The following is a 26,062-nucleotide window of genomic DNA, read 5'->3' on the forward strand; positions in this document are numbered from 1 at the left end:
CTCAGGGATGGATTCTTTGAATGTTCATTTCAGAAACCCTGAAAATTCAGTCTGAAAAGCACAATCCACCCTCCCCGCAAGAACCAAGAACTTCCACATGAAGCTGCCTTACACTGAATCAGACTCTTGGTCCATCAAAGTCAGTATTGTCTACTCAGACTGGCAAGCGGCTCTCCAGGGTCTCAGGCGGAGGTCTTTCACATCACCTCCTTGCCTAGTCCCTTAAACTGGAGATGCCGGGGATTGAACCTGGGATCTTCTGCATGCCAAGCAGATGCTCTACCACTGACTACTCTGCCTGTGACCCGTTCCCGATCATTTAAATAAAGCTTAAGAGGAAGGCTGCCCAAAGAGAATATGAGTAATACTAAATTGAAACGAATAGCTTGCCTATTTTACCTGCCGGAGGCCAGGCTTTGATATAACCAGTACAATGGACCACGGCATACTGCGCTTCTCCTTCTTTCACCGGGCCGAGACCGTTCCTAAATGGAGAGAAGTGTTTTAAACAGGGCGCCTTTTCAAATGACCATAGTTGTTTTGTGCGCACGCAGATCAACCTTCAGCCACGCAGTGAAGATCTTGGCCCTGTGGCGGCCGCAGCTGCCGAAGCAAAGTTTTAAAAACCCGCACAGCCAATCAGGTCTCCAGCGACCAATTATAAGAAGAAGAGTTGGTTTTTATATGCCAATTTTCTCTACCACTTAAGGAAGAATCAAACCGGCCTACAATCACCTTCCCCTCCCCACAACAGGCACCCTGTGAGGGAGGTGGGGCCGAGAGAGTGTGACTAGCCCAAGGTCACCCAGCTGGCTTTGTGTGGAGGAGTGGGGAAACAGATCCAGTTCACCAGATTAGCCTCCGTCGCTCATGTGGAGGAGTGGGGAATCAAACCCGGTTCTCCAGATCACACTCCACCGCTCCAAACCACCGCTCTTAACCACTACACCATGCTGGGTCTCCTTCTGGGTAAAAGACTCACATGGCCCGGCCCGTTTTCTAAAAACTTTTGGCAGGTTCTAGGAAAGGTGCAAGCTAGGGTTGCCTGCTCCAGGGTGGGAAATACCTGGAGATTTTGGGGGTGGAGACTGAGGAGGACAGGGTTTGGAGAAGGGAGGGACATCAATGCCATAGAGTCCAATGGCCAAAGCAGCCATTTTCTCCAGGGGAACTGATCTCTGTTACACATACACATGAAGCTGCCTTCTACTGAATCAGACCCTTGATCCATCAAAGTCAGTATTGTCTACTCTGACCAGCAGCGGCTCTCCAGGGTCTCAGGCAGGGGTCTTTCACATCACCTCCTTGCCTAGTCCCTTAAACTGGAGATGCCGGGGATTGAACCTGGGACCTTTTGCATGCCAAGCAGATGCTCTACCACTGAGCCACTGGCGGCTGGCAACCCTAGTGCAGGCAAGCACCTCTGATCTAGCCGTTGTGCGCTCTGGAAGTGGAACTGTGGCTTTTACTACATTTTCAATTCAGACCCGGCACCCAGCTGCCTAGTGTCAAACCACGGTTTGTCAGTTCAGTGACCATCCCAGACTGCGACCGATCACAGCTTTGGTAATCCTAGCCCTGCTCGTTTTAATCAAAGAAGCTCATTTGGGACCATGTTCAACTTTTTTAAAAGATGCGATTTAAACACATTTATAACCCTGGTTTGCTCATTTTGCTTTTTAAATCGACAGCGGCTGATTCAGTCGGAAAAACCGCGACGCAGATAAAATGCAAAGTTAGAGAGCGTGAGATTGGATCCGCTCAGACCCCCCCCCCCCAAATTTCACTCTTCAGGGTTTTTTTTTTAATTCTGCAGTTTCATTCAAATCAAATCAGAACTTTGGAACTGTTCTTTAGTTCTTTTGCTGCCACACAAGAAGCACCATGCAGACACTTTCTGGCAGGCCGAGAACATGAATTGGCCCATGGCAACTCACAAAGTTGCCGTACTGTGAGTCAGATACTGGGGCATTCTCATTATCATCTGCAGCTCTGAAGGGTACCAGCTTTCTAGTTCCGAACAGAAGGTGATCTAATGCATTGCACAGATGACTCCTGGCAAAGGAAAGACACTCACCGGTATCTTTTCCTCATGGTGGTTATTCTGTTCAGAGGCAAATGATCCAAAGGGGCGTTCCCACACCTGGAATCAAAGCAGCGGGTCAACAAATTCAGGAACATTTCTTGACTCCTCGGAAGGAACAGAAGTATTAAGAACATTTAAACTGCACACACACACAAATACACCCTATTATGCCGGTGAGGTGGCAAATTCACAAAGGAGAAGACTCTTCAAAAATATAAGCCACAGCAGCTAAAGGGAAGCTTTGGGTTCAGAAGCAGTCTATCTTAGCATATTAGACAGTTAGGTGGCTAGTGTTTAGGGTATTTCAAACTGGAAATACAGTTGTTGTTTTTTAAAAGATGAAATCAGTATACAGGTACAGAAACCTCAAGTATTTTTTGAGACCAAGATCTTAAGAACTGTTAAACATCCCTTCAGCCTGGGAGATGGGGTTAATTACTACCATGCGCTTTAACTGAAGAAAGAAACGAAATACTGAGTTAGTCACTTCCAAGACCTTTGAAAGTTGCGTAACAGAAATGCTCTCAAGATTTGCTCATCTGCCTAAAATTAGCTAGGTGGTTAATTCCCCTTGTTTGTCTACATGTTTTTAAATAATACTGGTTAGTTGGGAAACCCAACGCAACCACACATCCCATTCCCTTTGCTTCTAAAAATATGGATTTAAATAATCACATATTATGATCCTAACCGAATGGCTTACATTCCAAAGGCTGGATTCGATGTATGGTTTTCCGGGGCCAAAGTACAGGAGAAAAGTATACTGTTAAATGCAACCGGGGAACTAGCCATTAACTGTAGGCGAATTTGCCAACCAACGGTGACTGAGCAGAAGGTGCTACTTCATGGCTCGCAACCCTCCCTCTTTGTAAGAATATGGTTTTGTAGCATTTGTCTGGGGGAGGGAGGTGGTAGGAAGGGCCACCAAGTCGCAGCCAACTTACGGTTACCCTTCCCATGGGGTTTCCAAGACAAGAGACAAACAGAGGTGATTTGCCATTGCCTGCCTCGGTGTCCCAACATGGAAAGCATCCAGGAGCGGAGAGCAAAGATGGTCTGCTGCAAACTTCTGGGAAGTGAAATGGAGGCTCCAGTTTGGCAACCAGTATCAGTCCTCCATTTCTGACCGCACAAGCTGACTCTAGAGGCCGTTTGCTATCTGCTGCTTAGGGGAGCACTTATTAGCCTACGGCTCGGCCATTAAAGCCAACATTTAAAAAAAGAAAAAGAAAGACTGGGTGTAACAGAAACAGCTCCAGGTCAAGCTAATAAAGAGCGACCGACGAAGCATACACGGAACAAGATACCTCATCCGGCAAATGAAAGAACGCCTCGATCCCATACACATTCTCATGGACGATTGCTGGCCTTCTTTCTTTACGGTCCCCGTCTTCAAATCCAAAATCCTCCCTTTAAAAGAAAGAGCAAAGAGAACGAATGAGAGTCGACCCCCGAGAACACGAATTTGAGATTTGGAACCCCAATTCAGCAGATATCCGATATTCCGCTTCTCTACAAGAGTGGGGCAGACCACAATCCACGATGCGATCGCTAGAACGGTGGTTTCAAACTTGACGTCTTCCGGGAAGCATTTGCGCAGTCTTGCAAGGATCATAGAATCGTAGAATCATAGAGTTGGAAGGGACCACCAGGGTCATCAAGTCCACAATGCAGGAAATTCACAACTACCTCCCCCCTCCACACCCCTAGTGACCAGAAGATGGCCAAGATGCCCTCCCTCTCATCATCTGCCTAAGGTCACAGAATCAGCATTGCTGACAGATGGCCATCTAACCTCTTCTTAAAAACCTCCAGGGAAGGAGAGCTGACCACCTCCTGAGGAAGCCTGTTCCACCGAGGAACCGCTCTAACTGTTAGAAAATTCTTCCTAATGTCTAGACGGAAACTCGTTTGAGGAATCCTCAGACATCTGCCGTGGGATCTCCACATGCAAGCAGGGGGTTCTCGGGCTTTTTAAGGTGCTACTGGACTCCTGCCCTTTAAGGTGCTACTGCACCGTGGTTAAGAACGGTGGTTTGGAGCGGTGGAGTCTGATCTGGAGAACCGGGTTTGATTCCCCACTCCTCCACATGAGCAGCGGAGGCTAATCTGGAGAACTGGGTATGTTTCCCCACTCCTACACACGAAGCCAGCTGGGTGACCTTGGGCAAGTCACACTCTTTCAGCCCCACCTACCTCATAGGGTGTGTGTTGTGGGGAGGGGAAGGGAAGGTGATTGTAAGCCAGTTTGAGTCTCCCTTAAGTGACAGAGAAAGTCAGCACATAAAAACCAACTCTTCTTCTTCTTCTCTACTGCTAGTGACAGACTAACACAGCTACCCATCGTGTTCTATATAAATTATACATAAAGGAGGTTGTTTCGGCTGCCACTGAGATTCATGGAGAAATGGAGCGGCTTGAATGGGAGAACAACCTCCCGTCCACCCCTACCACTGCCTACTGTGAAATAATGTCACAGGTGTTAATACACAGCCGCACAATCCTCCGCGTATAGAAGGAAGGAACACATTAGTTGTCGAATTAGTGTGTTTTTGCAAAACTGGATTACCCACTGCTCATGTCTGCAGCGAGACAATCAACTAAAAGCTGTTAATTAAAATGCAGAGACGCCAGGGCCTTCCTTCCCGACCAAGTCACACGCCCGCCAGCGTATAAAAATTTCCCCTCTTTCTTCTTCTAGACAGTTATGAGCTTCATAATTGCCTCCATCTGATCTTCTGGCAGGGAACACCTTACCGGAGCAGGCTACCAGCAGTCACATTTTCAACCGTGACATCTTCCCGTCGGAATGTCTTTTCCAAATGCCTCAAAGGTTGACGCATGAGCCAGATCTGGCCCCCAATTACATCCCCGGGCAAGCCGAGCAACCCACTTCGAGGTGTGACTCAGAGGGCGACTTACGACAAAGGGGAAGAGGATGATCTCAAACTGTTTGCTCCTCATTGTAGCCGTTTGCTAAACTAAGTCCCAGAGGACCCTCATTATATCTGATGAAGACAGTCATCATTCCAATCCTCAGACCACAAGGACTCTAGGGTAGGAAAGCAAAACAACGGACATGTGCAAGAGAAATGGGGGCTCCTACGGGACTCCTAATTATAATTTTCCAGCTATCATTCAGGCCCCTCCTCCCAAGTCTATTCCCTATATGGGCTGGGTTTAGTGGTAAATGGAGAAGATTTAGCACGAGACATTGCTATAGACTTTGGCACCATCTTACTTAGAATCATATAGTTGGAAGGGGCCATACAGGCCATCCAGCCCAACCCCCTGCTTAATGGAGTACTGTGTGCAGTTTTGGAGGCCTTGTGTCAAAAAGGATGTGGACAGAACAGAGCGGGTACAGAGGAGAGAGAAGAGGATGATCAGGGCCCTGGAGACCAAGCCCTACAAGGAAAGGCTGAGGGAGTTGGGAATGTTTAGTCTGGAGAAGAGGAGGTTGAGGGGGGACAGGATTGCTCTCTTGAAGTATCTGAAGGGCTGCCACTTAGAGGAAGGCAGGGAGCTGTTCCTGTTGGCAGCAGAGGACTGGACTCGCAATAATGGGTTTAAATTGCGGGAGAAAAGGTACCAGCTGGACATTCGGAAATTTTTTTAATGTAAGTTGTTTGACAGTGGAATCAGCTACCTAGGGAGGGGGTGAGTTCCCCCTCTCGGGCAGTCTTTAAGCAGAGGCTGGACAATCACTTGTCAGGGATTCTCTAGGCTGATCCTGCCTTGAGCAGAAGGGTTGGACTGGATGGCCTGCATGGTAGCAGAGGATAGGACTTGCAATAATGGGTTTAAATTGCGGGTGGAAAGGTACCGGATGGATATTAGGACAATGTTTTTTTTTTACAGTAAGAGTTTTTCGACAGGGGAATCAGCTACCTAGAGAGGGGGTAACCTACGTGCGCTCACGGTTGAGGTGAGCTAGGTCCAGGGGCTTCCTGGCTCCCAGCTCACTTTCCCTCACTTGCTTTTCAGGATAGCCCAGGAGGCAGGGATTAAAGGACATGCCTTCGATCCAAGTCTTCTTCCTCCGCTTCATAAATAGTTGAGAAGGAATCCATCCCACGCTCAGCTCAGACCAAAGATTTGGGCTCTCATGGCAGCCGGGAATCTTATTTTGTCCCAGCCTTGGCGCTCTGGCTCAAGTCCATCTCAACACAATAGAAGCGACATCTTTAAAACTCAGCGTGTTGAACGTCATAGGCTGATAATCAGATGCAGATCCATTTTTTATGGCCTGTTTCCCCCCCCCCCCCCGTTCCCTCTTACAATCCCCACTTAGGGCAGCTCAATCTGGTTCTTCACCCAAACCTGGATTCTCTTGCTCTTTTCGAGTCCATAGAACGTCCCTCCAGAGCCAGAACGTTTCGAGGGAAGGCGTGCGGAGCAGACGGCAAGCCAGTTCTCGTGGGCTTCCCCCCCCAAAATAGTACATTGTCGTTCCATACGTACCGCACCTCCGTCTGTGCAAATTCGGCAACCAACATAAACGGTACGAATGCAGCCCATTTGCTAACCTGAAACCAGTTACGCGGTGTATGCTTGCATCCCTGCTTTGCAATTACTCTTCCTCGCTACTAGGGATGCCATGGGACCATCTCAGGTGAGCTGCTCAGATTCTGCAGCGGCTAGGCCTATGGGAACGGTTTAGCTTGTTCCCCCGGCGCTCTAGGCATCATTTCACCTTATGGCCCTTGCGCTAATTACCTTTACAATTTAGCCTTACCAACCCAGAGAAGAGCTTTCATGCTGGCAAGATTAAATGCCTTTTCCATCGGCAGTGACTTCTGGCAGATTCCATCATGTTCCCCATAATGCCCGACTATGCGCCTGTGATGGCGGAATTCCCTTTTTTTAAAATAATATATTTTTTTACTTTTCTTAGTTTTATCACATACATTCCCGACACGGTGGAACATATCCTATTGGACTGCCCTCTCCATAGCAGACCTCGTCATTTAATGCTTAGCCATTTGCCAGACCCTTGGTGCGCAAGATCAAAAAGGAATCTGACTCGTCTCCTTTTAGCGGACCAAGACAGAAACTTCACGGCTTCAGTAGCTTCCTTCCTAGCTTCAGCCCTTACTGAGAGAAGCATCAAGCTCACTCGGTTTAAGAGAACTTAAATAAAATTTTAATCGATAAATATTATTTTTAATGAACAACGGAAGATATTAACCTATTTTCACTGATGTTTTGCTGTGCTATATCATGTTATGATGCCAATAAATGTATTGTATTATTAACCTGAGTATGAATTGAAATAAATATGAAATATATGGGAACGGTTTAGGCTGCTCCCATTTATGGTTTTCCCCGGAGCCCCACCCAAACAGATCTCAGGACCAAACAACCTGTTCCATTTGCTACGAGATTTCCTTTTATTTTTGGACAACAAATGCAATAATGGAGGAAGGCACCGCTAATTTAATTTTTTTTTTTTTGCCATCAAGGCACAGCTGACTTATGGCGACCCTGTAGGGTTTTCAAGGCAAGAGACTTCAGGGATGGTTTCCCATTGCCTGCCTCTGCATCATAACCCTGGCATTCTTTGGAGATCTCCCATCCACATACTAGCCAGGGCTGACCCTGCATAGCTTCCGGGGTCTGACGAAATCAGGCTAGCCTGGGCTATCCAGGTTGGGGCCTAATTTGATCGGGGGGGAGGGGCTGTGGCTCAGTGGTAAAACATCTACTTGACGTGCAGAAGGTCCCAGGTTCAATCCCTGACATCTCCAGTTAAAGGGACTAGGCAAGTAGGTAATGTGAAAGACCTCTGCCTGAGACCCTGGAGAGCCGCTGCCAGTCTGAGTAGACAATACTGACTTTGATGGACTAAGGGTCTGATTCAGTATAAGGCAGCTTCAGGTGTTCATGAATTCTTCTCCTCTGTGCCATTTTCCAGAACTAAAATTGCTATCTTTCATCCAGCTGCTATTTGTTCCACATGCACCTGTTCTTCCCCCCTATAAAGATAGAAAAAACAGCATGGGAGAAAAAGGTTAAGAACCTCCAATCATCCTTCCAGATCGAATTAAATCCTTCCTCCATGCCTTCATTTAATTGAAAAGAAGAGACTGATCACGGATTTTCTTTCTCGGCCAAATCATGTGTTATGCCTGGGTGTTGGGGGGAGGTAGTTGTGAATTTCCTGCATGGTGCAGAGGGTTGGACTAGATGACCCAGGAGGTCCGAGCTGTATGTTTCTATGATTCTACAATGCTAAGATTAACATTCTCCACCAACACTCTCAACTATACAGACTTTTTCTCTTCCCCCCCAGCTGAATTTAAAAAAAAAAACCCGACCAGCCAGTAGTTTAGATTGGACAAGATAACAAAAGAGGACTTTGTACTTCCAAGAAGAAAAATTCGCCACAGGCTACATAGCAAAGACAAACAAAAAACAGGAAAAGGAGCAAAAGAATTGTAGCAAGAGCCCAAATTTTGGGTTGGGTGTAAGGGGGGGGAAGATGGGTGGGGGGAGAGAGAACGACTCAAAGACAAGATATGAAGAAAAAACAAAGGAAATGATTAAACAATTGAATCAAAATGTTGACCAATACTATCTGATGCGGCTCCAATGTCATCTGACACAGCCGCTTCTTACTAATATCCTTGCAATCTTCAAAAACAAGTTTATTTATTTTGCAGAATCTGTACCCCACCTTTTTGCTCGCATAAGGGCCACCGAGGCAGCTAACAAATTAAAAACATACCTCCCAAAATCACACCTTACAAACCATCAAAACCGACAAAAAAGCACGTCATTAAAACGATTAAAAACGGAGCCAATATATATACATACGAAAACATCAAAGCAACAATTTAAATTGGGCAAGCAAGAGGGGTCACTGCGGGAATGCCAAACAAAACAAGAATCTCCGCCTGCTGGCGGAAGATGGCAACGCAAGGGGACAGACAAGTCCACCTGGAGAGAGATTTCTAGAGCTTTGGGGCCATGACCAAGAAGGCCCTGTTCCATGTTGCTACCCATCTAATCTCAAAAGGCTGAAGCAGGACCCCAGAGGATGACCACCCTGGCAGGTAGGTTAGGTTGAGAGAGAGGGGTTGGCCCACGGTCACCCAGTGAGCTTCCATGACAGAGTGGGGATTCAAACCCGGGTCTCCCGGATCCGAGTCCAACACCCTAACCACTACACGACGGTGGTCTAACAACACTCCGACGTTTTAACAGAAGTGCCAGTTCCTTTGTCTGCTGAACGTCTTTCGAGAACATCTCGCAGTCCTACCTGCCCTAGGACTTGGAAGGCCAGGGTTTGTTTTATAAAAAATTTGCAGGCAGTCCATGAACGAATGTTTAGAACAGGGGTGGGGAACCATTTTTCTGCCAAGGGCCATTTGGATATTTATAACATCATTTGCGGGCCATACAAAATTATCAACTTAAAAATTAGCCTACTATATCTGGTCAAACATTTAGCCAAGAGCCACGGCCAGAGACGGCTCCAAGTGTCTGCCACACAGAGCAACTCACTTTTGAGCTCTGCTGTCCCTAGCTGGGCCCAAGAGATTCAGGCAGGGCAGCATCCTTCTGAGCTAGAGATCTGCCAGGACCCATGAAGGGCCAGATCAAATGATTTCGCGGGCCGTATACGGCCCCCGGGCCTGACGTTCCCCACCCCTGGTTTAGAAGATCCCAGAAGCAACCAGTTTAGGGAACACACTCTTTGCACTTATTTGCATAGAGTCTGTTTCGTTATCACCGTCTGGTTAAGACACGTTCGTTTCCCCAGGCTTTTCCCAGGCGGCTGGTGGGTTTTTCAAAAAATGTGCATGCTGGATTTTAAGAGTTTTTGTTTCCCTGCTGGTATCTTGTTTAAAAAATCCACTTTTTAAAACGTGTGATGCTGCCCTATTGCTTTTAGAAAGCATCTTACTGTTTTACCTGCTGTTTTATATCACTTTGAAACTTTGACTACAGTAGCAATTTATTTATTATCTTATGACTGCATTTTGAGGCTTGCTGCCTTGTGAACCAGCTAATGGGGAGTTACGGCGCTGATGACATTTTAAATATCAAGATAGCAAAGCTTGAAGAACCGCAGGGTTGGGTTTTTTTGTTTCGTTTTGGTCCTGCATTAACTAGCAAAACGGTGGAGGTTTATTATTATTATTGCAAATCTATGTTTTGATCCGAGATCTTGTCAGCCTCAAACCCTTTGAAAATTGCCAGAGAGAGAGAGAAGAGAGTTAATGCTGTCGGAGTTCACAAGCAGATTGGATCGATCAGATCAGCGGCTCCCAAACTGTGCTCCACGGAGCCCTTGGTGCTCCGCGAAACGTCTCCTAGTGCTCCGTGAAGAGATTGGAAAGAAAAATAAATAAATGTGGCCAGATCTCAAAACTGTGAATTTTTGCGGCCGTGAACTGCACGTAGGAAAGTATCGAGTACGAAATTATTTAGCCCCTGCAGTGTGCTGTGAAGCAGGAACTATACAGGGCTAGCCGGGGCTCATTGGGAATGAAATAAAACCTGATGCTTAACATGCCCAAATGCTTAAACTACCTTCCACCGTCAATGCTACTGGCATTCGGTTTAGTATATAGGTGCTAGGTGAAAATTAGTGCTCCGTGACCAATTTCTCTCCTGTAAAGCGCTCCATGACTGGAAAAGTTTGGGAACCGCTGGATTCGATCAATAGCAGCCTTATGGAAAGGAAAGGCAGAGTTTTGTAGCCACTGTGCAGTTACAGAATAGGTTTCCGCCTGCTTCCTCACTGGCCCATCAAGTGATAGGAATTCACCTTGCAGACTATTAAGGTAGCACACGTGGGGAAGAGAAGCTCCTCTTTGCCACAAACCTGGAGGACACATTTAAGTGGAGAGCGTGGGATATATATATATTTAATTTTTAATTAACAAAACACCCAACCGTATCCAGGAGAGTCCCAAGACACAACTCCCAAGTATTACATAAATTAAATCAAAAGAGTTACTGTGTAGCCACTAGGAAGAATTTCCTAACAGAGCGTTTCCTCGGTGGAACAGGCTTCCTTGGGAGGTGGTGGGCTCTCCTTCCCTGGAGGTTTTTAAGCAGAGGCTAGATGGCCATCTGTCAGCAATGCTGATTCTATGACCTTAGGCAGATCATGAGAGGGTGGGCATCTTGGCCATCTTCTGGGCATGGAGTAGGGGTCACTGGGGGAGTGTGTGGGGGAGGTAGTTGTGAATTGCCTGCATTGTACAGGGGGTTGGACTAGATGACCCTGGTGGTCCCTTCCAACTCTATGAGACTATGATTCTATGAAATGTTAAATATTACAACTTAATTTTGCTTCACACCAGCCAGGATTCTACAATGCTAGAAGAGATTTTTTTTTCCCTCCTTCCCCTCTTTCTGAATTATCTCAAAAAAGTCTCCTGTGACCTCTTCCTCAATGTATCCAAAACGTGGTCAACCGCAGCCAACCTCCAGGTGACCCGACGACCCATGGGTCCAGTTCCCGACGGAACTGTTTGGCCCGCCATCCGATCTGGTGCCGGGGGGTAATCTCACTGGATTGCAACCCGTTGTATAAACGGTTGCGTCCTTGTGATGGGCAATAAAGCACAAGGAAACTGGACCGAAATGTAGCAACGATTGGGGGATATTTACGAATGTTCTTGGCACGAGCCACAAATGGACCGGAGCAAAGGAATCATAAAGGGCTTTTTTAAAAAAAGGCCTTGACTATCCCTCTCCAAGAATGCCCATTCAGCTGATTTCTTAATTTTAGTTCCTTGCTCCGAAGGCTAAAAGGAATTTGCATCCTGTTTTGCATCTGACTACTTAATCTCGAGCATAGCATCTCTCCAAAACACGTAAGCAGCAAACATGCCTCATCTCAATGAAATGCGAAGGAAACTGTATGTGCTTTCTAGGGTCTTAAAACAGAGCTATTTTTAACGCTAGCATCGCCCCTGCAATCCTGGGCAGAGCATCGCCGCAACTGAGACAACAGCGTTGGAAACGGACCAAGCACCTAATTCAGATCTTATGTTGAAAGGCTGCTGCGAGAGGGGAAAAACAGAGCAATAGATCAGATGCGCTGCACGCTCCCTTCGATGTGGGCTTCCTCTAGGACACGTTGTTTGCAAACTCTCCTTCTTCGGGGACTCGCTTTCCAAGGAGCCCCGCTGTAGGGGGCTCCAAGGAACATTCTGCGGGCACATGCCCACAGTTTAGGAGGGCCCCTTCCAGGCTGCCTGGCTGATCCGCTTGAACTGAGAGCACGGCCCGTAATCTGTTGAAGGAGCAGAGGGCCGAGAATGGGCAAAATTATTATTTATAGCAAGGTGAAGGAAGTTGAGGGGGAAGTCTTTTATTTTATTATCGTTTGATTAATGGATGAAATGCTTTTCAACGACGATGTTAAATTTTTCTTTCTCTTACATTTGAAATGGATGTGTTGCTGAAAAGTTACCTATCAGTATAAAATTGTGAAAATAATAAAAATTTTATTAAAAAAAAAAGAGAATGGGCAAAATTATCGAAACGATTGAAATTAAAAACACGAACTTCTGCAGCAGGCATTTTTGAACTGTGTTCCAGGGAACTCTGTGGTTTCTTGGAAGCCTATCAGAGCTTCCTTAATGAGTAATGACAGACAAGCTCCCTTGAGAGGCGGCGGGTGCCCACAAAACGTCCTTGCAATACACAGCCACAGAAGAATGTACACACTTGGTTCAAACAGCGAGGCCCCATGAGCATGATCTGTGACTCACATGAACCGAACTTGCACCTTAGCACGGTCCTCAGGGAATCCATGGCGGACAAATGAATGTGCGGGGTGTTCCCTGAAAGTCACAACACCATTGAGAGCCAGAGTGGTGTAGTGGTTAAGAGCGGTGGACTCTGATCTGAAGAACTGGGTTCGATTCCCCACTCCTCCACATGAGCGGCGGAGGCTAATCTGGTGAAGTGGATTTGTTTCCCCACTCCTACACACTAAGCCAGCTGGGTGACCTTGGCCTACTCACACTCTCTCAGCCCCACCTACCTCACAGGGAGTCTGTTGTGGGGAAGGGAAGGTGATGGTAAGCCACTTTGAGTCTCCCTTAAGTGGCAGAGAAAGTCGGCATATAAAAACCAACTCTTCTTTTTCTTCTTATATCAGCACCTGTTCGGGGCGGTTACAAAGCTGATGTGTAATGATGCCCCCCTCAATCATCCTAGCACCATTCAAAGGCCTGAGATTTAATACCTTTTCAGACTTGGGGTGGGGGTTCAACCATACGCTATCTACAATGCTCCTGATATGCAGGGTCACCGTTTTGTCTAAACGGCCAAGCACACATGTTTCCCAGATGAATCCATACCTTGAACAAGGTGCTATTCCACTTGTTCATACCAGAGTCAGGAAATACGGCATTTTTGCTATTTGGACAAAAAAATATATATATTGGGTGCTTCTAAGGTCACACACACTCCTGGGTATGTTCAAATGCTTTTTTCCTGCCTCCAAAGTATAAACAAAGATTGTCTCTTGAAATCTGGTGATCCGCTTTCAATGGCCATAAGCTGAACCAAGAGAAAAGGCAGGATGTAAACATTTTAACAAATAAATAATAAAACAATAAAAGAAGAAGAAGAGTTGGTTTTTATATGCCGACTTTCTCTACCACTTAAGGAAGAATCAAACTGGCATACAATCATCTTCCCTTCCCCTCCCCACAACAGACACCCTGTGAGGTAGGTGGGGCTGAGAGAGCTCTATAAGAGCTGTGACTAGCCCACGGTCACCCAGCTAGTTTCATGTGTAGGAGTGGGGAAGCAAATCCAGTTCACCAGATTAGCCTCCACCACTCATGTGGAGGAGTGGGGAATCAAACCCGGTTCTCCAGATCAGACTCCACCGCTCTAACCCACCGCTCTTAACCACTATACCACGCTGGCTAGGATTCTACAGAAAGGTTTCTGCTTACATGGGGAACAAAATATTGGTTTTCTCACTCTCCAAGAATCTTTTCCTTGAAACAAGGGCAACAAGCCAGTATGTATGGAAACGGTTCTTTTTTAAAAAATAACATTTTAATTAATAAATGTGCCAGGAAATTCATAAAAACAGGTATCATGTGCCGATGCGGTAGTGCAGAGAAGGAAAAGCCAAGTCCCCGACATCTCAAACGGGACACAGCTCGATGCTTCTGCAGCCAAAAAGGGGGGTGGGTGGGAGGGAGGGAAAGCCGAAGCCTTTGAGGTTCAATATTAAACATTTTTTCTACACCCTCTGAGATAATGTGGCAGCTTCAGAGTTTTCCAACCGATTTCTCTCATGAGGATTGCCGAACTGCTGATTCAAAATCTCGCCCCTCCTTGCAAGCAGGCATCGGATCCAAAAAGGCATGCCAAGTGCCACTCATACCAGAAGGCCCTCTCCTCCAGCATCCTGTTTCCAGCAGAGACCAGCCAGATGTCCCCAGGAAGGTCAAAAGCAGGGCGCAAAAGTAAAGGCTTTCCCTGTGGTCTGTCTCCCCGCCCATGCCCCCCCACCACACACACATCCATTTTCAAAGATGCCCATTGCGGTTTTGTTTAGTTGCTTCATCACTGCCCCGGCTTCTCATCGTGGCACCTGAACATATGAAGCTGCCTTCTACTGAATCAGACTCTTGGTCCATCAAAATCAGTATTGTCTACTCTGACCAGCAGCAGCTCTCCAGGGTCTCAGGCAAAGGTCTTTCACATCACCTACTTGCCTGGTCCCTTTAACTGGGGACGCCGGGGATTGAACCTGGGACCTTCTGCATGCCAAGCAGATGCTCTACCACTGAGCCATGGCCTATCCCCATGAAGCTGCTTTATACTGAGTCAGACCCTTGGTCCATCAAAGTCAGTACTGTCTACTCAGACCAGCAGTGGCTCTCCAGGGTCTCAGGCAGGGGTCTTTGACATCACCTACTTGCCTAGTCCCTTGAACTGGAGATGCCAGGGATTGAACCTGGGACCTTCTGCATGCCAAGCAGATGCTCTCCCACTGAGCCACGGCCCCTCCCCGACTTAAAATGGCAGAGGCAGAGGGTTACCAGGAACTCTCCCATGCGGGAAGAGGCGAAGCCCAGAGTGCTTAGCTGCAGCAAGGTGACTAAAAACCTTTCTAAGAATGACACTGTGGCTGGCAGCTACGTCCACGTGAAGCAGCGAATTTTGCAAGTTACTGTGCATCATCTGAAGAAATACTTCTTGTCTGGTGTAGTGGTTAAGAGCAGTGGTTTGGAGCAGTAGACTGTAATCTGAAGAGCCAGGCTTGATTCCCCCCTCCTCCACATGAGCGGCAGAGGCTAATCTGGCGAACCAGGTTGGTTTCCCCACTCCTCCACATGAAGGCAGCTGGGTGACCTTGGGCTAGTCACAGCTCTCTTAGAGCTCTCTCAGCCCCAACTGCCTCACAGGGGGTCTGTTGTGGGGAAGGGAAGGTGATGGTAAGCCGGTTTGATTCTTCCTTAAGTGGTAGAGAAAGTCGGCATATCAAAACCAACTCTTCTTCCTCTTCTTCTTGCCCTCACTTCTTGCCCTCACTCAGTGAGTTTCCTTGGGTGACCCCCCCCCTCAAATTCTGGAGTATTGTGAAAGGGGGGCAAAATCTTTCTCAGCACCATTCTGAATTTTATAAACGGCTGTGTATTGCATGTTCTGCATGCCCTGGGAGGTCTTGGACCAGGGTCTCCCAAACAGCAATCTCCTACACCCCATGAGTACACACTTTTTTCTAACTTTATATGTATGTCGGGGCAGAAAAGTTGGGGTTTGTTTTCAGCTGTCTGTTGCTCCGCATCTCCTCCACCCCCAAGGTTTTTGGGGAAGGAAAACCTGAAATCTCTCATTGCCCACATTCCTCAAGTTGCAGCGATTTGTCAAATTAGTGGGGTTTTCTTTTGCAGCGAGCGTGGCAAAACTATGATATATCTCTTTATGGATGGGTCATGGCATATAGGACCAGGGGGAAATGTAAGTAGCCGAATCTTGGCTTCTGGAGAAAATATAAACTCATTGTTTCGTTTGCTTTTTTGGGAAGAAGAAGAAGAAAGACGAAAGACGAAGGAGGGAAAGGGAAGGAGGGAAGGAGGAAAGGAGGAAAGGAGGGAAGGAGGAAAGGAGGGAGGAAAGGAAGGAAGGAAGGAAGGAAGGAAGGAAGGAAGGAAGGAAGGAAGGAAGGAAGGAAGGAAGGAAGGAAGGAAGGAAGGAAGGAAGGAAGGAAGGAAGGAAGGAAGGAAGGAAGGAAGGAAGGAAGGAAGGAAGGAAGGAAGGAAGGAGAGTTAGTTTTTATATGCTGACTTTCTCTACCACTTAAGGGAGAATCAAACCAGCTTACAATCACCTTCCCTTCCCCTCCCGCAACAGACACCCTGCGAGGTAGGTGAGGCTGAGAGAGCTGTGACCAGCCCAAGGTCACCCAGCTGGCTTCGTGTGTAGGAACAGGGAAACAAAGCTAGTTCACCAGATCAGTGTCCGCCACTCATGTGGAAGAGTGGAGAGTCTAAACTGGGTTCTCCAGATCAGACTCCTCCGCTCCAAACCACTGCTCTTAACCACTACACCACGCAGGCTCTCCTTTAAAAAAAAGAAAAGCAACATCTAAACAACAGGCGACAGCTCTCTGCAAGTAACCGCAGGACCAGCCTGAAGGTTTACAGTAGAAACCCACCACACTGTTTTTTTAGGATCTTTTGTCCAACCACGAGAATGAAAAACTCTCGGGGTTCTGCCGATTGCCTGCACAATCGCTACCCAGGGCTACATTCCAGCCAGTGAACCGAAACACGGCCCAAGCAGAAGGAGACACTGCTGGATATGCGGCTAACCTCACGATTGACCATTTAAACTAAGCTAAAGGAGCAGGTTTGCAATTGGGGGCGGGGGCTCATTCGATCGGCTCCTGCCGACAGACTCTCGGGCATCAGCCACGGCAGAGGTCTTCAAACCACGGATCAGGTGGTTCGTGGCACTTATGCTGAGCCGCGAGGCCTGATAGAGCCACCTTTATTTCCTGCTTTTTAGGAGGATGCGCCGCTAAGGTGCGTGAGCACACGGCAAGCATGCTGCGCCACTGACTTTCTACGAGCACACGCTAAGAAGTGCAGCAGGACACATGAACACACATGAAGCTGCCTTATACTGAGTAAGACCCTCGGTCCATCAAAGTCAGTACTGTCTACTCTGACCGGCAGCGGCTTTGCAGGGTCTCAGGCAGAGGTCTTTCACATCACCTATTTGCCTGGTCCCTTTAACTGGAGATGCCAGGGACTGAACTTGGGACTTGGGACCTTCTGCATGCCAAGCAGATGCTCTACCACTGAGCCACAGCCCCTTTACCCTTCTCAGTGGTAAAGAGGATTCCTTTTGAACACAGGCGGGCTCATAGACTGTGACTCTTCTTCCTGCAGGTCAGTGGTCCCCAATGCGGTCTGGGGATTAAAGATGGCTCTCGGATTTGCCCTAACCTGGACAGCCCAGGCGAGCCCGATCTCATCAGATCTCGGAAAGTAAGCCCTGGTTAGTATTTGGAAGGGAGACCACCAAGGGTTGAGGAGGAGGAGGAGGAGGAGGAGAAGAGTTGGCGTTTATATACCAACTTTCTCTACCACTTAAGGGAGACTCAAACTGGCTTACAATTCCCTTCCCCTCCCCACAACAAACACCCTGTGAGGTAGGTGGGGCTGAGAGAGCTCTAAGAGAGCTGTGACTAGCCCTAGGTCACCCAGCTGGCTTCGTGTGGAGGCGTGGGGAAACCAACCCGGTTCACCAGATTAGCCTCCGCCGCTCATGTGGAGGAGCGGGGAATCGAACCCGGTTCTCCAGATCAGACTCCACCGCTCCAAACCACCTCTTAACCACTACACCACGCTGGCAGAAGCAGGCAATTGCAAACCACCTCTGTTCACCTCTTGCCCTGAAAATCCTACAGGTTGGCTGTGACTTGGCGGCATTTTCCACTGCTACCCAGGTCTGGAAAGATTAAAGACGGTGAATTTTTGGCTTTTGGCACCTTTAACAAACTTCATTTGGTTAACCAGCTGCATCCCTTCCTGAATCTTGCCCCAGGCTTCCTTCTCTGATTGTATTCAGTTAGATTGCCGTAATGCGCTCTACCTGGAAGTGGCTTTGTTTGCAAATGCCACCTGGCTCAAAATGCAGTTACAAGGTTGCTGGCTGAGAAAAATTAAGCGAGAATCTGTTTTGTCAGTTCTGAAAAATCACCACCGGCTGCCAGTTTACTCCTAGACACAGCACAAAGCACCAGTTATTAAACATGCAATTAGTCTTGGACTTTTTCATTTGCCAGCAAGGCACCACTGACTTCAGGCGACCCCGCAGGGTTTTCAAGGCAAGAGACATTCAGAGGTGGTTTGCCACTGCCTGCCTCCGTGTCACGCCCCCGGTATTCCTTGGAGGTCTCCCATCCAAATACTTGGCAGGGTCAAGGCTGAGTGTGTGAGATTGGGCCAAGGTCACCCCGCAAACTTCCATGGTGCAAGTGGAGATTCAAACCTGGGCTTCCCAGATCCTAGTCCGACACCTTAACCACTAGACCACGTGGCTCAGTCTTCAACTGGGGTACCTTAAATTCCGGTGTCCACAGCATCTGTGACCCCCCATCTCATCTAGTCTGACCTTAAAATAGAGCATTACATAGCTAAAGTTTTTGGCTCCTAGCAGAAAGTATAGCGATCTGCATGAATTTAGTTTTTTAGAACAACTGGAGGTTCTCCAAATCATTTCGTCTGGCCCCTTAAAAGTAACTGCATCTCTCTGGGACTGTAAATGTTCTATTTATGTAGCATTCTTAAGCCAAGAGTCTGGGAAATGTCCACTTAAACACTATGCAAGTGTTTGCTCCTCTGCCTACCCACAACGCAAATCCCCCCCCCCCCTGTAGCAACCTTTTGGTTAAAAAACAGTTCTATATTTCAAGAGGCTCTTTCTCATAACCTTCCAAATTTCCATCTCAGGTTTTATGGCTCAGAACGTTTGACAAAACACAGGAGGGGGGGGGTAAGCAAAAAGAATAGATAGTATTAGAAACAAGACTAAACGTCTGGCTGCTTTCACACAAAGTTGGACAGTTCACTTTCAAGGCACCTGAGTGATGGCTTGCAAGTGGATTTTCTTGTGCGAAACAGGGAAGTCCGCTTGCAAACGATTGCTAAGGTGCCTTGAAAGCGCATTATCCAACATGTGTGAAAGCAGTGTGTAGTTACTGTTTAGCAGGCCATCACCCCAATGTCTAATCAAGAAGATTATGAAGAAGAAGAGTTGGTTTCTATATGCCGGCTTTCTCTACCTTTCAAGGAGAATCAAACCGGCTTACAATCACCTTCCCTTCCTCTCCCCACCTTGGGAGGTAGAGGGGGCTGAGAGAGCTCTAAGAGAACTGTGACTAGCCCAAGGTCCCCCAGCAGGCTTCATGTGGAGAAGTGGGGAAACCAACCTGGTTCACCAGATTAGAGTCTGCCGCTCACGTGGAGGAGTGGGGAATCAAACCTGGTTCTCCAGAGTAGAGTCCACCGCTCCTAACCACTACACCACACTGGCTCTTGGACAAGACCTACAAAGTTGGGCACGGCAACTTCCGCAGGTAGACCTTGTTTACGGTGGCTTATTCCAAATTCCCTATTGTCTACGCCTACGGCAATGCGTTTATCAGGAAGCGACAGAGCTCAGTTAGTCTGGAGCTGTTTTCCAAGGCAATTATGACCCTTTGATGCAGAAGGAAATCGATGAAAGACAATGCCAGATAATAAGGCCAGTTAACTGGATAGGGCACATATCTGGGACTCCTCCTCATCCTGGTAATCACAGTTAATGAGAGAACTTGCAATAACAGGAAGAAGATTGTAAGCCGGTTTGATTCTTCCTTAAATGGTAGAGAAAGTCAGCATATAAAAACCAGCTCTTCTTCTCCTTCTTCTCCACATCCCAAATGGTTATAACCAACAACCAGATATAGAAGGCCTATGTTATGGAAGGACCCCCCACACCTCACAACCGATACTGACATCTAGGCCTATGTTATGGAAGGACCCCCCACACCATTTGCCCAAGCTAAGTGATGTGTGCCCGGTTCCACTTTAACTGCCGCTACTTTCTTTTTAAGCTTTTACCGGCTGTTAGACCATAAGAACATAAGAAAGGCCCTTCTGGATCAGACCAAGGCCCATCAAGTCCAGCAGTCTGTTCACACAGTGGCCAACCAGGTGCCTCTAGGAAGCCCACAAACAAGACAACTGCAGCAGCACCATCCTGCCTGTGTTCCACTGCACCCAAAATAATAGGCATGCTCCTCTGATACTAGAGAGAATAAGTATGCAGCATGACTAGTACCCATTCTAACTAATAGCCATGAATACCCCTCTCCTCCATGAATATGTCCACTCCCCTCTTCAAGCCCTCCAAGCTGGCAGCCATCACCACATCCTGGGGCAGGGAGTTCCACAATTTAACTATGCGTTGTGTGAAAAAATACTTCCTTTTATCTGTTTTGAATCTCTCGCCCTCCAGCTTCGATGTCGACCCCGTGTTCTAGTATTATGGGAGAGGGAGAAAAACCTCTCCCTGTCCACTCTCTCCAAACCATGCATAATTTTATAGACCTCTATCATGTCTCCCCTTATTTTGTAGACCTCTATCATGTCTCCTGTTTTATTTGTTGTCGACGTTTTGTTGCTTGTTGATAACCGTCTGCGTAATATTGCTCTACTGACATTTGGAAGCCGCCTTGAACATTTATTTAAAAAATAAAGGAAGACCGCAACTTATGCATATTTTGCCTTTTGCATGCCGTATTTTGCATTTTGTATTTGCATGCCGTATTTTTGCCTTCTGCACTGGCGGGATGAAAAAGGCCTGATCGGTCCTAACGAAAAAGAAGAACGAAACTATTTTCAAGGGGCTTCCATCTCTTGAGAGCCCCGTAGCGCAGAGTGGTGAGCTGCTGTACTGCAGTCTAAACTCTGCTCACGACCTGAGTTCGATCCCGACGGAAGTCGGTTTCAGGTAGCGGGCTCAAGGTCGACTCAGCCTTCCATCCTTCCGAGGTCGGTCAAATGAGTACCCAGCTTGCTGGGGGTAAAAGGGAAGATGACTAGGGAAGGCACTGGCAAACCACCCCGTAAACAAAGTCTGCCTAGTAAATGTCAGGATGTGACATCACCCCATGGGGTCAGGAATGACCGGGTGCTTGCACAGGGGACCTTTAACTTTTTTATGGCATATTTTGCATTTTGTATTTGCATGCCATATTTTTGCCTTTTGCATTGGCAGGGGTGAAAAAGGCCTGATTGGTCCTAACAAAACTATTTTCAAGGGGCTTCTGTCCTTTGGGCTATTTATTTAATAACAACCATCATCGTCCTATAGAAGCCCTTCTCTTACAATCCCTTTCTGGCCTGGTGCTTCCCAGTTGCTCTCACAATTAACTCCATGTCTGTCCTGCACAGACAATCCAACTCCATCGACAACATCTGGACTCTCTCCGGGTGTGCAAACTTGGCTCGCTAACAGCATTCCTTGCGACTGGACATCAACATCTGCAGCGCTTGCGGGCTTCCGAAAGGCTGGCTTCCCCCTCTTTAAACCCCGACCTCGGCGAACCCCCTGCTGCTTTAACAAGGCTTAGATCCCCATATTGCTGCAGGAAGACTTTCTTGTACAAAGTCACTGTGGAACGGAGCTCTTAATCCAATAAAGGCACTCAATGATAAAAAAAAATCAACCAAATCCTCAGGGTCAGTCACTGTTTCCACTGCAAAAGTTTATGTCCTGTTCTAACCCCTCGCAAAATAATTGTGCAAATTGAGAAGGCCGTGGCTCTCAAGCCAAGCAAAATGAGATTGGCTAAATCAGCTTAGTCATGCCTTTAAATTGCACAATAGGAAGCAGCACAGATACTTTCTCCCTTGGATCATCTGTTTTTCTGAAACTGACATCTAGCAAAACCTCAAGGCGCGATGTAAAAAAAGCCACAAACTTGCCCAAAGGAGAGGTTCGCCACAGCCATGTTATTTTGATCCAAATCAGCCCAACTTGCATAAAATCAGACAGATTGGAATTGTTTTCCCTTGTGTATGTACACTGCCCTCAAGTCGCAGCCGACCTACAATAACCCCGTTGGATTTTCAAGGCAAGAGACATTCAGAGGGGGGTTGCCATTGCCTGCCTCTGCGTAGAAACCCTGGACTTCCTTGGTGGTCTCCCATCCAAATACTAACCATGGCTGACCCTGATTAGTTTCCGAGATCTGACAGGATCAGGCTAGCCTGGGCCATCCAGGTTAGGGCAGATCATCTGAAATGCTCCCTGAAACCCTGATCCTGGGGACAGAGAACCCCCAGAAATTTCTCACATGCCCAGGGAAATGCCGATCAGCACTTTGGGGTCAGGAAGCAATTTTCCTCCAGGCCAGATTGGCCAGGGATCCTGGAGGGTTTTCGTTGCCATCTTCTGGAAATGGACTAGGGGTCAATAGGGGTGTGGGGGCGAGGTAGTTGTGAATTTCCTGCATTGTGTAGGGGGTTAGAGTAGGGGTCACTGGGGGTGTGGGGTGTGGGAGGTAGTTGTGAATTTCCTGCATTGTGCAGGGGGTTGGACTAGATGACCCCGGTGGTCCCTTCCAACTCTATGATTCTGTGATTCTATGAATAATAATTAAGTGCCATCAAGACACAATTGACACATGGCAACCCCTCATGGTGTTTCCAAGTTAAGAGAAGAACGGAGGTGGTTTGCCATTACCTTGCTCTGCACACCAACCCAGGTCCTTTCCTGGTGGTATCCCATCCAAGTATTAACCAGGGCCGACCCTGCTTAGCGTCCAAGATCTGACAAGGCTAGCCTGGGCCACCCAGGTCAGGGCTGATAATTATTATTAAGAGCAATCAAGTCACAATTGACACATGGCAATCCCTCAAGGCATTTTCAGGTCAAGAGAAGAACAGAGGTGGTTTGCCATTGCCTTACTCTGAACACCAACCCAGGTCTTTTCTTGGTGGTTTCCCATCCAAGTATTAACCAGGGCCGACCCCGCTTAGCTTCTGAGCCCTAATGAGAGCAAGGCTAGCTTGGCTATTCAGGCTGTGATTATCAAAGCTTAAAAAATTCTAATTGGCCCTTTTCCATCTATAATGCAACTCCATAAACTTTTCTTGGTGGCGAGATGAAAGAATATAACAGAGAAATACCATAAAGAACTCAAGCCACTGTTTCATCTAGACTAAGGATCCAGAGGTCCCATAGTCAAGCTCGGCTGAAAATAGGGAGGGGCTGGGGCACAGCATCTGCTTTGCATGCAGAAGGTCCCAAGTCCAATCCCCAGCGTCTCCAGTTAAATGGATCAGGTAAGGATAGGAACATAGAGAGCCCCGTGGCGCAGAGTGGTAAGCTACAATACTGCAGTCAAAAGCTCTGCTCACGACCTAAGTTCGATCCCGACGGAAGTCGGTTTAAGGTAGCCGGCTTAAGGTCGACTCAGCCTTCCATCCTTCCGAGATCGGTCAAATGAGGACCAAGCTTGCTGGGGGTAAAGGGAAGATGACTGGGAAAGGCACTGGCAAACCACCCCGCAAACAAAGTCTGCCTAGAAAACGTTGGCATGTGACATCACCCCATGGGTCAGGAATGTCCTGGTGCTTGCACAGGGGACTACCTTTACCTTTAAGGATAGGAAAGACCTCTTCCTGAGAGCCACTGGCTGTCATAGTAGACAACACTGACCTTGATAGACCAACAGTCTGACAGCAGAAGGGAGATTCATGTATGAAGGATATAAACACCTGAAATATTGATTTAGTGCATTGTTCTCCCTACCTTCTTCCGAGGAACCTGGGACAGCATAGATGGGATTCTCCTCCACTTTTATCCTCACAATAACCCCTGGGAGGTAGGTTGGACTGAGAGAGAACGACTAGCCCGTGCTGACCACCACGTTTCACGGTGAGCGGGGAACTGATGGTCCCCGCAAGCTAAAGTCCAGCGCTCTAACCACAGCTTGTCTCGCATACGGCCAATCAAATAATTGGCCATGTACATTATACATTCAGTCGCACTCCAAATTTCCTCACACTCCCGCATGCGGTTCCAATGTGTTCCCTTGAAATTTGTGTCTAAGTCTGTATGTAATCTGGCAAACCGGGTTGGTTTTCCCGCTCCTCCCCATGGGGAGGGGCCATTGCTCAGTGGCAGCACCTCTGCTTGGCATGCAGAAGGTCCCAGGTTCAATCCCCGGCATCTCCAGCTCAAGGGACCAGGCAGGTAGGTGATGTGAAAACCCCCTGCCTGAGGCCCTGGAGAGCCGCTGCCGGTCTGAGTAGACAATACTGACTTTGATGGGCCGAGGGTCTGATTCAGTAGAAGGCAGTTTCGGGTGAAGGCTGCTGGGTGACTTTGGGCTAGTCGCGGTTCTCTCCGAACTCTCTCAGCCTCACCTACCTCGCAAGGTATCTGCTGCGGGGAGAGGAAGGAAATTGCAAGCCGCTTTGAGACTCCTTATAGAGAAAATCGGGGTATAAAAACCAACAAACAAAAAAAGTCGGGGGTACACGCAGACACAAGAGGCCCATTCATTTTTTTAAATGACGCTTTCTCACCTTCTGAAAACCTCTTCAGCTCCCCACATGGCCCCTACCCTGAATAACTGCTGAATGCAAAATTTCCGGCTGCCTGCGGTGAAATAAACTTTTTGCAGGGAAGAAAAATCCAGAGGCAAGCCAAACAGCTGGCTATGCCACAAGACACTCTTCTTTCAGGCCTTGCACTGACCTTTTCCTTCGGTACAAAGCTCGTCTCCTTGGAGCGGCTCGGATGCATCCAGTCCCATACTTCGCAACGCGGCTCGGCTCCCCACCCCCATTGCTCCAAGTGAGTTTATTTTATATAGTTTCCATCCAAGTTTTCCCACCAGGCTCGCCAAACCATATATTACAACCATGAAACAGTCCCGTAAAAACACCACCCAGGCCATGGACTAGGTTGCAGCGCACAAAAACAGACCCAAGCACTTCACCAAAGACCGTTGCAATGAGGAAGATGGGGTTTTTTTCCCCCCTCAGCAGCTACAAATATCAGGTTCAAGGAATTCTGTAGTCGATACGCCACAACCCAGAAGGTGTAGTGGGGTTAAAAGTGGCGGACTCTCATCTGGTGAACCGGGTTCGATCCCCCACTCTTCCACATGAGGGGTGGACTCTAATCTGGTGAACCGGGTTCGATCCCCCACTCTTCCACATGAGCGGTGGACCCTAATTTGGTGAACCAGGTTTCATTCCCCAATCCTCCATATGAGCGGCAGACGCTAATCTGGAGAACCAGGACTCTAATCTGGAGAACGGGGTTTGATTCCCCACTCCTCCACCTGAGCGGTGGACTCTAATCTGGTGAAGCGGATTTGTTCCCCCACTCCTCCCCATGAGCGGCAGGCTCTTATCTGGAGAACGGGGTTTGATTCCTCACTCCTCCCCATGAGCAGCAGACGCTAATCTGGTGAAGAGGGTTGGTTTCCCCACTCCTCCACAAGAAGCCTTCCGGGTGACCTTGGGCTAGTCACAGCTCTCTCCGAACTCTCTCAGCCCCACCTACCTCACGAGGTGCCTGTTGTGAGGGGGGAGAGGAAGATCATGCAACTGGAGAGCTCCGCGTGTGCATTAGAGCCCCTGCATCTGCTGTAGCAGTTAAACCAAAGCAAAGGACTGCTCTACTAGGTTGATCATTGCACACATCGTATATGAGAGACATATACAAACCAGTATTTTAACCTGAACCCTTCAGACCAGTTGAATAATTGGCAATAGATTTTACATCCTATACACATGCCTGGTTTGATTTGAACTGTTTGTATATGTATTAATTTATTTATTTCTGTAAATGTGTGCAGGCTTAACATGCGTTTTAATTAACCACCGATGAAGGCCCAATAGGCCGAAACGCGTTTGGTATGTGGTTACAGAGATCAACCCTGGGAAATGCCATTGT

At 47.7% G+C, this 26,062-nt stretch overlaps 1 protein-coding gene across 1 annotated transcript in view; it reads right to left on the reverse strand.

Annotated features, from left to right (window-relative positions):
* The window catches only part of ARNT2 (aryl hydrocarbon receptor nuclear translocator 2), a 93,987-nt gene that overhangs the window by 38,849 nt on the left and 29,076 nt on the right, over positions 1 to 26,062 (reverse strand). Inside the window, exons 9-11 of the mRNA XM_056866086.1 lie at positions 3,394 to 3,496; positions 2,078 to 2,143; positions 391 to 485 (exon numbers count right to left, since the gene is read on the reverse strand). Of these exons, the coding sequence (XP_056722064.1) occupies positions 391 to 485; positions 2,078 to 2,143; positions 3,394 to 3,496 (264 nt within the window). The remainder of the gene's footprint in view (positions 1 to 390; positions 486 to 2,077; positions 2,144 to 3,393; positions 3,497 to 26,062) is intronic.

This window comes from Euleptes europaea, chromosome 20 (assembly GCF_029931775.1).
Source record: "Euleptes europaea isolate rEulEur1 chromosome 20, rEulEur1.hap1, whole genome shotgun sequence".
In the NCBI taxonomy this organism is placed as follows: Eukaryota; Metazoa; Chordata; class Lepidosauria; order Squamata; family Sphaerodactylidae; genus Euleptes; species Euleptes europaea.